Source organism: Oncorhynchus tshawytscha, linkage group LG30 (genome assembly GCF_018296145.1).
Source record: "Oncorhynchus tshawytscha isolate Ot180627B linkage group LG30, Otsh_v2.0, whole genome shotgun sequence".
Classification (NCBI taxonomy): Eukaryota; Metazoa; Chordata; class Actinopteri; order Salmoniformes; family Salmonidae; genus Oncorhynchus; species Oncorhynchus tshawytscha.
This window is the reverse complement of record NC_056458.1, coordinates 12,135,185-12,151,607: the sequence shown is the minus strand read 5'-3', so window position 1 is coordinate 12,151,607 and position 16,423 is coordinate 12,135,185. Positions and strand designations below refer to the sequence as shown.

At 42.1% G+C, this 16,423-nt stretch overlaps 2 protein-coding genes across 5 annotated transcripts in view; both read left to right on the top strand.

Moving 5' to 3' along the window:
- LOC112250288 (ubiquitin carboxyl-terminal hydrolase 32-like) overlaps positions 1-8,600 on the top strand; it is a 28,383-nt gene extending 19,783 nt beyond the window's left edge. The window contains exons 20-34 of one of the 2 annotated variants that reach the window (XM_024420322.2): positions 634-772; positions 925-1,030; positions 1,182-1,355; positions 1,540-1,714; positions 1,978-2,129; positions 2,234-2,357; positions 2,692-2,897; positions 2,994-3,178; positions 3,297-3,383; positions 3,475-3,595; positions 5,187-5,378; positions 5,608-5,827; positions 5,931-6,316; positions 6,442-6,534; positions 6,675-8,600. In XM_024420322.2, coding sequence (XP_024276090.2) covers positions 634-772; positions 925-1,030; positions 1,182-1,355; positions 1,540-1,714; positions 1,978-2,129; positions 2,234-2,357; positions 2,692-2,897; positions 2,994-3,178; positions 3,297-3,383; positions 3,475-3,595; positions 5,187-5,378; positions 5,608-5,827; positions 5,931-6,316; positions 6,442-6,534; positions 6,675-6,848 — 2,534 coding nt within the window. In that variant the 3' untranslated portion in view covers positions 6,849-8,600. Of the gene's footprint in view, positions 1-633; positions 773-924; positions 1,031-1,181; positions 1,356-1,539; positions 1,715-1,977; positions 2,130-2,233; positions 2,358-2,691; positions 2,898-2,993; positions 3,179-3,296; positions 3,384-3,474; positions 3,596-5,186; positions 5,379-5,583; positions 5,828-5,930; positions 6,317-6,441; positions 6,535-6,674 lie in introns of both variants that reach the window. The other variant, XM_024420320.2, reaches the window with a different exon arrangement.
- An 85-nt stretch (positions 8,601-8,685) lies between these two features.
- Positions 8,686-16,001, top strand: LOC112250289 (fibroblast growth factor receptor homolog 1-like). 3 transcript variants are annotated; one of them, XM_042309363.1, is made up of 12 exons: positions 8,686-9,315; positions 9,454-9,586; positions 9,681-9,777; positions 11,461-11,719; positions 11,820-11,958; positions 12,074-12,172; positions 14,605-14,765; positions 14,886-15,023; positions 15,115-15,226; positions 15,318-15,417; positions 15,535-15,634; positions 15,778-16,001. In XM_042309363.1, the coding sequence occupies exons 1-12, from the start codon at positions 9,265-9,267 to the stop codon at positions 15,844-15,846; spliced, it is 1,458 nt and encodes a 485-aa protein (XP_042165297.1). In that variant the 5' UTR covers positions 8,686-9,264; the 3' UTR covers positions 15,847-16,001. The 3 variants fall into 3 exon arrangements, with proteins under 3 accessions (XP_042165297.1, XP_042165296.1, XP_024276091.1); XM_042309362.1 differs by having other exon boundaries at positions 15,535-16,001; XM_024420323.2 differs by having other exon boundaries at positions 9,447-9,586; positions 15,535-16,001.
- Positions 16,002-16,423: the final 422 nt, after the last annotated feature.

Sequence of the window (16,423 nt, the reverse complement as noted above, 5' to 3'; positions counted from 1 at the left end):
AAGTTTGGTCCAAATTGGATGTTGGGTACTATATTAATTGAATATAATATGTATATCCTTTACATTTTAAAATGGCCAATTTAGGTGCAATCAATTTCTCAGAGATCAAATTATATGTCAACAAAATAATGTTGCAGGAATGCTAATCTTAGCTCCCGAGTGTTGCAGCGGGCTTAGGCACTGCATCTCAGTGCTAGAGGCGTCACTACAGACCCTGGTTCGATTCCAGGCTGTATCACAACTGGCTGTGATTTGGAGTCCCATAGGGCGGCGCACAATTGGACCAGCGTTGTCCGGGTTTGGCCAGGGTAGGCCGTCATTGTAAATATGAATTTGTTCTTAACTGACTTGCCTAGTTAAATAAAAATACAAATAAAAATCTGTTTCTAACTTTAGAACAATTTCAGAATAATATGTGATGGTGGGTGTCATGGCTTGCTGAATTGACATGGAATGACTCTATTAAGAATTTAACACTAACTGAGCTGATAAGTACTTTGATATATTATAGATAAGCCTGTCAGACAATACTCGTTTTGCTTTCACGCAACATTAAAGGGGTCGTACTGACTGTTGTAGAAGCCTTTGATGGTTAAATAGCCGCCTCAGACTGTTGCCTCCTCCTGTTCACAGTCCCTACTGAGAAAGGTGCGACTGGACTGAGCAACCTTGGCAACACGTGCTTCATGAACTCCAGTATCCAGTGTGTGAGCAACACCAAGCCTCTCACAGACTACTTCACCTCAGGAAACCACCTCTATGAGCTCAACAGGTATACGTGTGCATTATCTTAGATTTACAAGAATGCATTCTTATTATAAAATAATGCTTGTTATATACTTTGAGCAAAACTTTGGTTAAATAAACCCACAGCAAGCAGAGATGAGTGTGCAAGATTATTTGTACTGTTTCTCTTCATAACAGGACCAATCCCATTGGGATGCGTGGTCACATGGCCAAATGCTATGGCGATCTGGTACAAGAGTTGTGGAGCGGAACACAAAAGAACTTGGCCCCTCTGAAACTCAGAGTACGTCCACAAACAAGCCTTCAACTGACACCCCCCCCAATAACTCTAGAGTCTACCAACCTAAAAAGTACAGTCTTTCAACCTAAAAAACTAGCGTCAAATGGTTGTGTTTTCCCTTCTGTCCTTGTCTCTCCCCTGTCTCTTCCGTCAGTGGACGATAGCGAAGTACGCCCCGCGGTTCAATGGCTTCCAGCAGCAGGACTCCCAGGAGCTGCTGGCCTTCCTGCTGGATGGCCTTCACGAGGACCTAAACCGCGTTCACGAGAAACCCTACGTAGAGCTGAAGGACAGCGACGGGCGGCCAGACTGGGAGGTGGCTTCTGAGGTCAGAGTTCAGACACTTTTCCTCTTTTCATAGTGGAGCAATCCAAAAACCAGACCCTGGGTGAATTACCTCATGTAACGGTTGAGTGTAAATGTTTGTTTTGTGGGTGTAATATTAGCTTTCTGTGCCATCTTGAACTGCTAGAAGTTGTCTGGTGTAAGGATGTGGTGTTGTGTTCCCCCAGGCGTGGGAGAATCACTTGAGGAGGAACCGCTCCATTGTGGTGGATCTGTTCCATGGCCAGCTCAGGTCACAGGTCAAGTGCAAGACCTGTGGCCATGTCAGTGCACGCTTCGACCCCTTCAACTTCCTCTCTCTCCCCCTACCCATGGATAACTCCATGCACTTGGAGATCATAGGTGAGCCTTATAATGCAGTGTATACAGTACTACAGTTCAACATCCAGAAAATATTTCACGAAACATCAAAGATTACCATCATATTGGAGATATTTGTCTCAGGATGTCTGTCGCCTGTCCACCCTTTCCTGTGCTCGCCTCAGAGCTTTACAGTAACAGTGTGGTTTTGAATAGAAAGCTCCTTTGTTCGTGTTGTCTTGTGAGAGAAAGTATATTGGATCCCGTGCCTCTGCAACACTTTTGTCTTTGTTTCCTCTGTCCAGTCATTAAGCTGGATGGGTCATGCCCAGTGCGGTATGGGCTCCGGCTCAATGCAGATGAGAAGTACACAGGCCTGAAGAGACTCCTGAGTGAACTCTGCTGCCTTAACCCTGAGCAGATCCTCCTGGCTGAAGTCCATGCCTCTAACATCAAGGTAGAGCTATCACCAGCCATAATCTGTCCTCATCACTGTCCATCCAACCATCACTCTGTTCATATGCACATAGACTAGTGAAAGTCTGTCTACCCAATTTTTAGAATTTCCCACTGGACAACCAGAAAGTGCGTCGGGCGGTGAGCGGCTTTCTGTGTGCGTTTGAGATCCCGGTGTCAGGCGTATCCACATCTGTGGTGTCCTCCCCCACGCAAACAGATGGTGATGGTATACCGATTTGGTTCTTCTGTTTATCAGTTTGTTCTTCTCTTTTCAAAGGCACTTTTTGTTCAAGTTATTCAATCAAAGCCTTTGTCATATAAGGCTCTTTTTAAAAGCAATCAGTGCGAAGTGATGAAAATGCATAGTAGCAACCAAGAACATTTTATAATTTCAAGAAATGCACAGGTTTTAGATAACTGATGGAAAAGTAGCTACTTTGACACTGAACAATATAACAAAGCTAAATGACCATCACAGTAGCTGTCAACACTGCTGTTATGTCTTGTTTAAGTCTTCACTGACAACTTGACAAGCTGTTTGTTCTTCATGTCATCTCCAGAAGCTCCAGCGCTAGCAAATGGGAATGCTGCCAAGGTAACTGAGATTAACTCTCTGAAACTAGGAATGATCCCCAAGGGCATGCCCAGCACTGTAGTCCCCTGTGTCACAGAGGGCAGCCATGCCAATGGTCTCCCCAACGGCCACGTGATGCCCCCTCTGGACAGCACCTTTGCTGGGTACATCATCGCCATCCATAGGAAGATGGTGAGAACTAAAGATGGAGACAAGATTATCAGTGCATCAAGATTAGTCAAAGTCTATATAATGCTCACTTCTAAACTGTTTTTGTTTGTTTTGTAGATGCGGGCAGAGTTATACTTCCTGTCCAGTCAGAAAAACCGACCCAGTCTGTTTGGGATGCCATTGATCGTGCCGTGTACAGTCCACACCAGGACCAGGGACCTGTATGACGCTGTTTGGACCCAGGTGTCCCGCTTGGCCAGTCCCTTACCCCCTCAGGAGGCCAGCAACCACGCCCAGGACTGGTCAGTCTCTCCAGACCACTCTGTGTGTTCTGTCAGGTGGCTTTGCAGTGCTCAGTCTTATCCTAATGGTACAGGTGTGTGATACTGTGCTGTGTGTTTTTGTTTGTTGTGAACACAGTGATGACAGCATGGGCTACCAGTATCCCTTCACCCTGCGCGTGGTGCAGAGAGATGGCAACTCCTGCGCCTGGTGTCCGTGGTACAGGTAATAATCTGCCCTCACAGTACAACATATCACAATACAGTTGAAGATGGAGAAGGTGTTAATTGATACCCTCTGTTGGTGTCCCCCACAGGTTCTGCAGAGGCTGCACAGTGGAGTGTAACGATGACAGGGCTGCTGTGGGGAATGCCTTCATGGCTGTGGACTGGGACCCCACTGCTCTACACCTCCGTTACCAGACCTCTCAGGAGAGGGTAAGAGACATGAGGCTGGGGATAAACACAGCAGTGGGACCCTAGAGGTCATATCAATATATTTATTCTAGGGATGTAATGATTATTTAAATAAAAATGTTTACCTTTATTTAACTTGTCAAGTCAGTTAAAAACAAATTCTTATTTTCAATGACGGCCTACAGGGGAACAGTGGGTTAACTGCCTTGTTCAGGGGCAGAATGACAGATTTTTACCTTGTCACCTCGGGGATTCGATCTTGCAACCTTCCAGTTACTAGTCCAACTCTAACCACTAGGCTACCTGATTCACCAATATGCATCGGTCCCCGGTCCAAGTGTTTAAGATATGAGTGCATCGGTCCGCAGGACCACAAACTGATCCAATGTAGCATGCAGCGGTCAGAAAATCTATTCAAATGTTACAAATCGCAGGTCAAATAACATTTTCTTTTTCTTACCTTCTGAAAATACCTAATCTTTTGTGACAACCGATGCGTCCTCTCTCCTTCAGTATTGAACTAAGCATGTAACTGTTTTAAGTCATTGATCTACAAGTCATTTTGCATGCAGAACAACCCCAGGCAATAACAGTAGGCTAGTCAAACTGCACACTGTACCCAGCTTCACTCGTAGACCAACAAGAGGAAGACCTATTCCTGATCTGGCACATCTGCGCGTCACCTTCAGCATTTATATGTTTGTAAAATGGCTTGTGCGATATTAGGCTTTATTAGTTGAGCGACAACCAATGTAATTTGATAGGTTATTCTTATCAAATGCGCTGTTGAAAATTGTTTTTCCCGGAGTAAAAGTAGCCTAAGCTACTGCCAGGGAGACTACGCTCATCTGGCTATAGGTAGGCTAGATGCTGATCGGGACATTAGATTTTATTTCAGTTGTTCAGGTTCACCATCAGCAGTAGTTTTGGTAGTTTTGCTTGAAACAATCAGTATGTATTGGGGAGTCCCATATGGTGGTGCACAATTGGCCCAGCGTCGTCCAGGTTTGGCCGGGGTAGGCCGTCATTGTAAATAAGAATTTGTTCTTAACTGGCTTGCCTAGTTAAATAAAGGTTGAATAAAAATAAATGTATTGTAATTTTTAGATATTCAGGGTAAAGTTTATTAATTTCATAACGAGGACAGCAATCACTTTTGCTACCCGCATGGTCGAAGTGGGGGAAGAGAAGTTCACTCAGAGTCTGTCAACTTCCAAACAGTCTATTCGATTATGAGACAGAGGTGAAATCCAAAGTTGTGCTATAAATTAATTGGTTATGTCATAGAAAATGTAAGATCAATATTGATACATTACTAGCTCTAACACTTTTAATGTGCAAAAATGTATATATACACACAGACACAGACAGATGTCAGCTCAGAGAGGCCCATCAGCAGCAGATTTTACTGAATGTGTTTATGCAACCAATGTTAATGTGTCGCATCGATTCGTTCCTCTAATCAAACCGAATCGTTTCAAACTAAAACTTAACGTTTCTGTATTGGGAGATCATGCATCGAATCGTCCTGAAAAGGAAAGATGCACATGCCTAATTTATTCCATATCTAATGGAACAACGACATTGACTAAGTAATGAGTGTGTCCTATAGATCGTGGAGGAGCACCCCAGTGTGGAACAGAGTCGCAGGGCCCAGGCAGAGCCCATCAGTCTGGACAGTTGTCTGCAGGCCTTTACCAGTGAGGAAGAGCTGGGAGAGGATGAGCTCTACTACTGCTCCAAGTGCAAGACCCACCGCCTGGCCACCAAGAAACTGGACCTGTGGAGGCTGCCGCCCATCCTGGTCAGATATACAGCTCATTCCCTCTGCATTAACTCCCCAGTCCTCTCCCTATTAATCTTAGTATCTATAGGCAACAGTTGAAACCTATGCAAGGAGAAAGAAAGAAACCCCCAGTCCAACAGTTTGAATGCCATGTCTGAATTGCAAGACTGCACAGGACATCACCCACTCTAAAACGCTTTTATTCTGCCCATTTGAATGACAGATTATTCATTTAAAACGTTTCCAGTTTATGAATGGGCGGTGGATCAAATCCCAGAAGATTGTGAGGTTTCCCAGGGAGACATTTGATCCCAGTGCTTTCCTGACTCCGAGAGATGCAGACCAAAGCCAACAGAGCTGGAGGGACGGGCTAGGGGAGGAGCTACATGACACAGAGGGAGGAGTACCAAAATCTGGGGGTGGAGACACTGTCTGTAACCCCACCCCAACTCTCAACAATGGGAAAGGTTTGTAAAGAGTCTTGACTGGGGTTTCAGATGTAGCTGTCACATCCCACTTATTCCTTTAGACAGGCTGGTGTTCATCTATGAATATATGTTCTATTTTCAGAGTCTCTGTGCTCAGGGAGGATGGCCAGTACTCCCCTCAGCAGAGATGTCAGCCCCAACTGCAGCCCACAGAGTGAGGGCAGGAGGCAGGGCCGTGGACGGGTGTTGCCCCTGGAAAGCAGGTACCAGCTATCCCTCAGTAAAGAGAGTCTGGACAGTGGCAGGGAGAGCCCCATGGAGCTCGAGGCCAGCGGGATGGGGAGCAGGGGAGAGGGCCTCAGCGACTCTACCTCTGGAGAGGACACGGCTAGGGACTGTGACAACACAACGTCTGTGTCTGAGCTGGAGAGCAATGGCTACACCGAGGACAGCATAGATCTGGAGGCCTCCCAGGACCAAAGAGACAAAATCTGCATAGACCCCATGTACAACTTGTATGCAATTTCAGTAAGTATTAAATATTAGTTTTTTTCTAAGAATATTGCTCTTATAACCTGAAGACACAGGAGTGCAAAGTGACTATCTACCACCTGAAATATCCTCTTCACCACCAATCACTTTTGTGTCTGCAGTGCCATTCAGGGATCCTCGGAGGAGGCCACTATGTGACATATGCCAAAAACCCAAATGAAAAGTGGTACTGTTACAACGACAGTAGCTGTAAGGTAAGTGAAGTCATGAGTTTGAGATGCTGTGTTTGGAATACAATCTCTGGTATGTGAAGCATTGTCCATTTGTCATCTATAACGCAGCAATTTGAAGTTCACAAGTATAAACCAAGCTGCACTGTGTTTTCTGTGTTCAGGAGTTGAGGTCAGAGGAGATTGATGCAGACTCTGCCTATATCCTGTTCTACGAGCAGCAGGGAGTGGATTATTCTCTGTTCATGCCCAAAACTGACGGCAAAAAGATGGCCGACACAACTAGCATGGACGAGGACTTTGAGTCTGATTATAAGAAGTACTGTGTTCTTCAGTAATTAACTGTTGATGTGTCAATGTGCTGCTGGTTCATCGACATGCTTGTGCTAGAAAACCACCTTACTATTTGAATCTGAAATCTCTCAGGTTGAGATGAGCTGAACCTTAGAAATCATCCCTGGTGGTTAGAAGTGGACCACAAACCATTTTTACACCACCTCTTCTTAGTGGATAGACATTTTTTTCAAGCAATGGTACTCAAGTTATTTTGCGCTAGCGATGTCAAACAAAAGGAAGGGCTGTGTATTGGTTTGTTTCAGCATCAACACCTTGTCGGAGGGTGACCATGCTTAGGCCCATGGTGCTGGTCCTAGGCCAGATGTGACAAGTGTGTGTGTGTGTGTGTGTGTGTTTGTTTGTTTGTAAACCAATGCCAGTGGCAATATGTGTAGACACTAGACACATTTGATTGGTATTCTCTGTAGTTAAAGATGTTATAATACAATTGATCTAGTGAAATGTAACTGAACCCCCCCCTCCCCTCATTGAAATCTACAAAAAATGATTGCAGTAGTAGCAAGTGTTCACTACCTCATCATACCCTGCTTTGGACAGTAGTCAAATCCATAGTCACAATTCGAAAATGTCTCTTTAGAAAATACCCTTTTTTGTCTTCTTCAAATGTAAAGGAGTCAGACTCCAGACCGATAGGCCTGGATTAAATTCAGTGTTGCTGAACTACATTCATGTATTTGCATTGCAATATATCTCTGTCTTTGGTGTTCATCACACCAGGTCTGCTAAGAACAAAGCCTCAGAACCCCTTACCTATCTGAGACAATCTTCCTGTAGCGTCTGCTTGTCCCAATCTGTGTGCAGGTCCATTCCAACAACATATCAGTCTGTGCCATGACAACATTGTGATGTTATCACATCAACAGTTGACTTTCATTATAGTAGCTACCAGTAGGCCATGACATACTTTATTATTGTGCCCAAGTTAACACAATTATTTATGCAAGTCATGAGATCACAACTTCAAAGAGCATAAGTAGTGGCTAATGTTGCATCTTTCTGAATGCCATAGGTATGATGTATTTGATTTAGGCAGAGGGACATTTCTTAGTTTTGAGTCGTTGCACCTTACCGTTATGCGACAAGTGAATAGATAGCTTTTCCACTACGCGCCTCGGAAAACATGTACGTATTGTAGCTATGTTGACATGCACTATGTGAAACATTGTCACAAGGAGTTCAATTCATCTAATCATATGAAGACACAAAAATCTAACTGTTTAAGCCCTGAGCTATATCTGTTACAATCCACAGCTCTCATTTCTGCTCTGTCTTTGAAGGCTTGTTGAGGTGTATGCTTTTATTTGGTTAATCAATTACTGATTATAACATCTGGACAGAAACCTACCCACTCTACCTGACGTATGATGGTAGTACGGTAAGCATTCTGATGTCTTTGATTTTTTAAACTTAGCTAACTGCTGCAGTGGTCATTTTCAGTATTGTCCCTCTGAAAACCTTGATACAGCGATTTACTACTGAATGTTTTTTTTTGTCTATTTAGTTGTAATGTTTTCTTTTGATTTATTCTTAATTTAATGTACTTTTTCTAAAATGTTTATAGTCTAAATTTACTTTGCACTGACCCTTGTGGAAAAATGAACATGTACTGTACATAAATACTTTTGGAAAAAGGATGTATTGGAATATGAACTGCAAAGATCTGTCTTGTATATGGAGTGATTAGTTTATCTAACTATTAAAGCAGGCAGCCAATAAAATACACAGCTTTTGTGTCCCTTTTCATGTACAGTCTTATTAGGATGGTTAACATGAGCAATTGGATGGAATGTACATTTCTATATTGGTCATAACTTAATAACAATGTCCAGCAGCCTAGGTAAAGCTAGACAACATATTCTCAGGGCCACATACTTTCGATAAGCACAGCTCAAATAACTGTCAGGAGAAAATACATTTTAGTACTATTTCTGAAAACATAGGAAACCACAAAGAGGCCATGTCACCTCCACCTCCCTTACAACCTAGAACTGTGTGTGGGCTTTGTCAATCTATGTTCAAACCTTTTTACTGTTGGTGAAAGTAACCTTTGCGCATCAGAACACAGCATGAAAATGCCTCCCACCCATAGCACTATCTGACACACACTTCCCTTGATAACCGTTAATCATATTGGGGTCCAATATGGTCATGTTTCATTTGAAATGATTAGTGGCCAGTTGTAAAATGTTAACCAGCTGCCGTTGTCACCCAAAAACTCATACGAGTACATGAATATAGAATGACTTGAAAGCTTAATTTATCCAGTGACACATAGTGATACTGATGACAAAGCCACTCCTTCCTGTGAGTGAGGGACGACAGGAAGCCACATAACAAAGTGAGGTGAAGAACGAACAGAAGTGGTCATCTCAGTGGTTGCAATAGAAAATATTTCACATGAATTTGGACAGAAGTTGCTTGAATATCTTACCAGCTTGGGCACTGTGGGTGAGGTGTACTCTTTCTCCATACAATTTAAATGTGTATAACTCTGGGGGGGAAAAGTCATAGCTCTTTGCCTACTTTAGAACCCTTTCAATGTAATTTGTTTCATACCATTTCTTATTTTTGCTCTTGAGTCCTCAGATGAAGGCAACATACACACTCAACAGAGAAATGTCATATTGGAATGCAACAAGTAATCACACAGAAACTTCCCTCATCAGGAACTCAAATATAACAAATGATCTTGGTTATGAATTCTCAAATCCTATAGTAGGTGAGTCGTGTAATCCTATGTAATGTGAGATGGAAAGCTTACTGTTGACAGTTTCTCAAGCTCTGATGTAACTGGTGAATGTGTATTTTCTCAGGAGGTGGCAGATTAAACGGGATGTTCTACATTCTGATCAGTATTTCTGGGTTTACTGTCACCATTGTCATTTTAATGGCAATTCTGTGGACGAGGAAGTAAGCTTACACCACTTGTAAAGATATCAAACATTTGTACCTTTCCTAAATACAGTATCGGTAGTAGATGTGACTGTTCCATACTGGATACAACCTTACTACACCAAATACAGTTGATAACATACAGTACCAGTAAAAGGTTTGGACACACCTACTCATTCCAGGGTTTTTCTTAATTTTTTATTATTTTCTACATTGTAGAATAATAGTGAAGACTATGAAATTACACATGGAATCATGTAACCAAAAAGGTGTTAAACAAGTCAATCAATATTTTGTATTTTAGATTCTTCAAAGTAGCCACACTTTGCCTTGATGACAGCTTTGCACACTCTTGGCATTCTCTTAACCAGCATCACCTGGAATGCTTTTCCAACAGTCTTGGAGTTCCCACATATGCTGAGCACTTGTTGACTGCTTTTCCTTCACTGTGGTCCAACTCATCCCAAACCAACTCAATTGGGTTGAGGTTGAGTGATTGTGGGGGTCCGGTCATCTGATGCAACACTTTATCACTCTCCTTCTTGAAATGTTCCTAATTGACTGACCTTCATGTCTTAAAGTAATGATCGACTGTTGTTTCTCTTTGCTTATTTGAGCTGTTCTTGCCATAATATGGACTTGGTATTTTACCAAATAGGGCTATCTTCTGTATACCACCCCTACCTTGTCACAACACAACTGATTGGCTCAAACATATTAAAAAGGAAAGAAATTCCACAAATGAACGTTTAACAAAGCACACCTGTTAATTGAAATGCATTCCATGTGACTACCTCATGAACCTGGTTGAGAGAATGCCAAGAGTGTGCAAAGCTGTCATCAAGGTAAAGGGTGGCTACTTTGAAGAATCTCAAATATAAAATATATTTTGATTTGTTTAACCTAAATGTATTTTCGCCTAAAATGACATACCCAACTATAACTGCCTGTAGCTCAGGCCCTGAAGCAAGGATATGCATATTCTTGGTACCATTTGAAAAGAAACACTTTGACGTTTGTGGAAATGTGAAAGGAATGTAGGAGAATATAACATAATAGATCTGGTAAAAGATAATACAAAGACAAAAATGGTTATTTTGTATTTTTTTGTACCATCATCTTTGAAATGCAAGAGAAAGGTCACAATGTATTATTCCAGCCCAGTGGCAATTAGGTTTTGTCCACCAGATAGCAGCAGTGTATGTGCAAAGTTTTAGACTGATCCAATTAACCATTTTATATCTGTTTGAAATGTTGAATCAAGACTGCCAAAATGTGCCCAATTTGTTTATTAACAACTTTTCATGTTCAAAATTGTGCACTCTCCTCCAACAATAGCATGGTATTCTTTCACAGTAATAGCTACTGTATATTGGACAGTGCATTTAGATTAACAAGAATTTAAGTTTCCTGCCCATATCAGATATGTCTATGTCCTGGGAAATTGTCTTGTTACTTACAACCTCATGCTAAGCGCATTAGCCTACATTGGACACAACATCGATCCCGAAAAAGTAAACTTTTTTGGTTACTATATGATTCCATGTGTTATTTCATAGTTTTGTGGTCTTCACTATTATTCTACAATGTAGAAAATAGTAAAAATAAAGAAAAACCCTGGAACGAGTAGTGTATAACTGACTGGTAGTGTATTATACTACTCGTGTATAATACTACTAACATGCTTCATATCCTTTCCAGGTATCGCACTTTGATTCACACCATTCGAGACCTGCAGGGTGTTGAGGGTCTATCGGGCAGAGCTCCTCCATCTAACCCCCCATCTAGAAGTCCCCTAACCTTGAGGAAGTGTTTGGGGCATGAGACAAGAAGCCATCCCACACGAGAGCTTGTCTCTGTCACTCTGGGACAGGAGTCACAGGACACCAACTTAACCACTCCCCTTGAAAGGCAGACAACCAAGTCTGCTTCTAGGTCTCTCTGGAGACCACGGCAAACTGTAAACTTACTGTGTAGAAAAAGCAACGGTGTAAAAAAAAACATTCTCATATTTGAATTTAGCTGTGAAATGGTGTAACAGTGTGGACTTAATTTTCCAGGTTTCCTGCTTCAACACGTCTGGGCTAGGTCTACAGCATATCATCAAAGCAGGGAGGGAAGGGGTGTACTACAAGGCTAAGGTGATACGTGGCACCTGCAAGGGCCACTTCATTGTCACCTGCAAGATTATCAAAGAGGGTTAGGACACATCCATCAAGCTCACTAACACATTCATCATCAAAAGACAATGCACTTTAATCATTACAATAATATCAATCACAGAGTAATGCCCTCCAACCCTCACCATCTGTAGGGGCTACTCACAGGAGAGTAGCCAGAGAGGTGAGAATCATGAGGAAGCTGGGTATCCACAAGAACGTGCTGCAGCTGCTAGACTGGAACATCACACAGGGTAAGAGTCACATACTACACTCAGCAAAAATATAAACGTATAAAGTGTTGGTCCCATGTTTCATGAGCTGAAATAAAAGATCCTAGACATCTTCTGTACGCACAAAAACCGTATTTCTCTCAAATGTTGGGCACAAATTAGATTACATCCCTGTTAGTGAGCATTTCTACTTTGCCGAGATAATCCATCCACCTGACAGGTGTAGCATATCAAGAAGCTGATTAAAAAGCATGATCATTACACAGGTGCAACTTGTGCTGGGGACAATAAATGGCCACTCTAAAATGTGCAGTTTTGTCACACAACACAATGCCACAGATGTCTCAAGTTTTGAGGGAGCGTGCAATTGGCATGCTGACTGCAGAAATGTCCACCAGAGCTGTTGCCAGAGAATGTAATGTTCATTTTTCTACCTTAAGCCGCCTCCAAAGTTGTTTTTGAGAATTTGGCATTATGTACAACAGACCACTTGAATGGCATTGTGTGAGTGAGCGGTTTGCTGATATCAACAGTGTGAACAGAGTTACCCATGGTGGTGGTGTTATTGTATGGGCAGGAATAAGCTATGGACAATGAACACAAATGCATTTTATCGATGGCAATTTGAATGCACAGAAATACAATGACGAGATCTGAAACTTTTGTGAGGCCCATTTTTTAAAGGTGTCTGTGACCAACAGATGCATATCTGTGTTCCCAGTCATGTGACATCCATATAACATACAGTGGCTTGCGAAAGTATTCACCCCCTTAGCATTTTTCCTATTTTATTGCCTTACAACCTGGAATTGTAAAATTTGTATCATTTGATTGACAACATGGCTACCACTTTGAAACAAACAAGAAATTAGACAATAAAAACTGAAAACTTGAGCGTGTATAACTATTCACCCCCCCCAAAGTCAATACTTGGTAGAGCCACCTTTTACAGAAATTACAGCTGCAAGTCTCTTGGGGTATGTCTATAAGCTTGGCACATCTATCCACTGGGAGTTTTTCCCATTCTTCAAGGCAAAACTGCCCCAGCTTGTTCAAGTTGGATGGGTTCCGCTGGTGTACAGCAATCTTTAAGTCATACCACAGATTCTCAATTGGATTGAGGTCTGGGCTTTGACAAGGCCATTCCAAGACGTGTAAATGTCTCCCCTTAAAACACCTCTAGTGTTGCTTTAGCATTATGCTTTGGGTCACTGTCCTGCTGGAATGTGAACCTCCGTCCCAGTCTCAAATCTCTGGAAGACTGAAACCGGTTGCCCTCAAGAATTTCCCTGTATTTAACACCATCCATCATTCCTTCAATTCTGATCAGTTTTCCAGTCCCTGCCGATGAAAAACATCCCCACAGCATGAAGCTGCCACCACCATGCTTCACTGTGGGGATGGTGTTCTCGGGGTGATAAGTTTGCGCCAGACAGCTGTTTCCTTGATGGCCAAAAAGCTCAATTTTAGTCTCATCTGAACAGAGTACCTTCTTCCATATGTTTGGGGAGTCTCCCACATGCCTTTTGGCGAACACCAAACGTGTTTGCTTATTTTTTTCTTTAAGCAATGGCTTTTTTTTCTGGCCACTCTTCCATAAAGCCCAGCTTTGTGGAGTGTACGGCTTAAAGTGGCCCTATGGACAGATACTCCAATCTCTGCAGTGGAGCTTTGCAGCTCCTTCGGGGTTATCTTTGGTCTATTTGTTTCCTCTCTGATTAATGCCCTCCTTGCCTGGTCTGTGAGTGTTGGTGGGTGGCAGGTTTGTTGTGGTGCCATATTCTTTCCATTTTTTATAATGGATTTAATTGTGCTCCATGGGATGCTCAAAGTCTTCGATATTTTTTATAACTCAACCCTGATCTATACTTCTCCACAACTTTGGCTCTGACCTGTTTGGCAAGCTCCTTGGTCTTCATGGTGCCCCTTGGTCTTCATGGTGCCGCTTGCTTGGTGGTGCCCCTTGCTTAGTGGTGTTGCAGACTCTGGGGCCTTTCAGAACAGGTGTATATATACTGAGATCATGTGACAGATCGTGTAACACTTAGATTGCACACAGGTGGACTTTATTTAACTAATTATGTGACTTCTGAAGGTAATTGGTTGCACCAGATCTTATTTAGGGGCTTCACTTTTTTTTCACTTTTTTTTAAACAAGTAATTTTTTTCCTTTCACCAATTTGGACTATTTTGTGTAGGTCCATTACATGAAATACAAATAAAAACATTTAAATTACAGGTTGTAAAGCAACAAAATAGTTAAAACGCCAAGGGGGATGAATGAATACTTTTGCAAGGCACTATATGAACTGCAACTCAGTAAAATCTTTAAAATTGTTGCATTTATATTTTTGTTCAGTATCGTTTATTTAGCATTGATTGTTTCTGCATCTTGTCCCATGGCAAAAAGTGGAAAGGTGGTTTTGTGTGTGTTTTATTTCCCTTTACTCCAGCTCCTTACATGCTGATCCTAGAGTCGGTGAGCAGTGGGACACTGCGCAGTTTCCTTCAAGTGAATCAAGACCAACTGAGCAGGGACAGTCAACTGCAACATTTCTTCACCACAGCAGCATATCACATTGCCCATGCCATGAGACACCTGTGCTCTAAAATGGTACATTAAAATAATTCTAAAAATCCATCAACAATGTCATATATTCAATATTTTTCCTGTGGTCACCACACATACATATTTGACCCCATCAGTTCTGTTCCACAATTGTTCATACTCCAGGTGGTGCACTGTGACCTAGCCCTGAGGAACATTATGGTGAACCATTTTCCCAGAGAGGTGAAGCTGGCAGAGTTTGGACTGGCCCAAGACCTGACTCACAAAAGGAGCCATCGCAGCAGCTGCAAAGTGGACCACATGGTGAGGAGGATTGTACTGAAGTCACCCAGACATTGTGACGAGAGCATAAAGCTATCTCTAACTTGGCTGTTCTTTGTGCTTCGCTTCACAGCAAAGTGTGCCCCTGCGTTGGTATCCCCCAGAGTACTTCAGAAACAACTACTACAGCTTCAAAGGGGATGTCTGGGCCTTTGGCATTGTGCTGTGGGAGATGCAAACATTTGGTAAGATGGAAAGAGCACCTGAGATTAACTGAATGAAATCTATTCACTAATGTTTTAATAATGAGTCATTAATGATTCATCTTAATCTTAGGGACCTTACCATATCCTAACCTGGAGGCTCCAGAGTTGGTGGTGCGCTATGTTTGCTCTGGACAAAGGAACTCAGTCCCAGAGACATGTAGGCCAGAGATGTGAGAAATGGTCCCCTTTCTGGTTCATTTTTACATGTAATATTTCCAGGAATATCAACTGCTCTTGTCTATTTGCATGATACTGGTGTGCTAGTAAATTGACCCCTTTACTTCTAGACTGCAGACGATTAGGGACTGTTGGCTGGAGCCAAACACCCAAAGGCCCTCCTTCAACGACATAGTCAGAGACCTCGAGAACATCCTGGAGGATGATGAAGTACGTGTGGCTTCTTCCGTTAGCATTCCTTCTGCATCTCATATCCTTCTCTGTGGATTCAAATTATTTAAGAGGCTATCTGGGCATGCAACATTTGACCTTTTCATGCAGTTCCTTGTGTTTGTATATTGTCTGCACTGCAGGATTACGTCAAAGTGGACAACGGAGTCCCAATGGCCAATATTGAATTTGGCGACCAAGGTCAAATCTAGCCCACTCTCCTTCACGGGGACTAAATATGTGTAAGTTACTTGAAGTAGCATAACATGTTTGGATGTGCATGTTTTTTCCCTTTACTTAGGATAGTAGGCAGTGGTGTAAAGTACTTAAGTAAAAGTACCTTAAGTGCTACTTAAGTAGTTTTTTGGGGTATCTGTACTTTACTATTTATATTTTTGACAACTTTTACTTTAATCCCACAACATTCCTATAGAAAATAATGTAATTTTTACTCCTTACATTTTCCCTGTAACCCAAAAGTATTCATTACATGTTTAATGCTTAGCAGGACAGGAAAATTGTCTAATTCACGCACTTATCAAGAGAACATCCCTGGTCATCCCTACTGCCTCTGATCTGGCAGACTCACTAAACACAAAGACTTTGTTTTGAAATTATGACTGAGTGTTGGAGTGTGCCCATGGCTATCCGCAAATTTTAAAAACAAGAAAATTGTGTTGTCTGGTTTGCTTAATATAAGACATTTTAAATGATTTATACTTTTACTTTTGATACTTAAGTATATTTTAGCAACTACATTTACTTTTTGATACTTAAGTAGATTTAAAA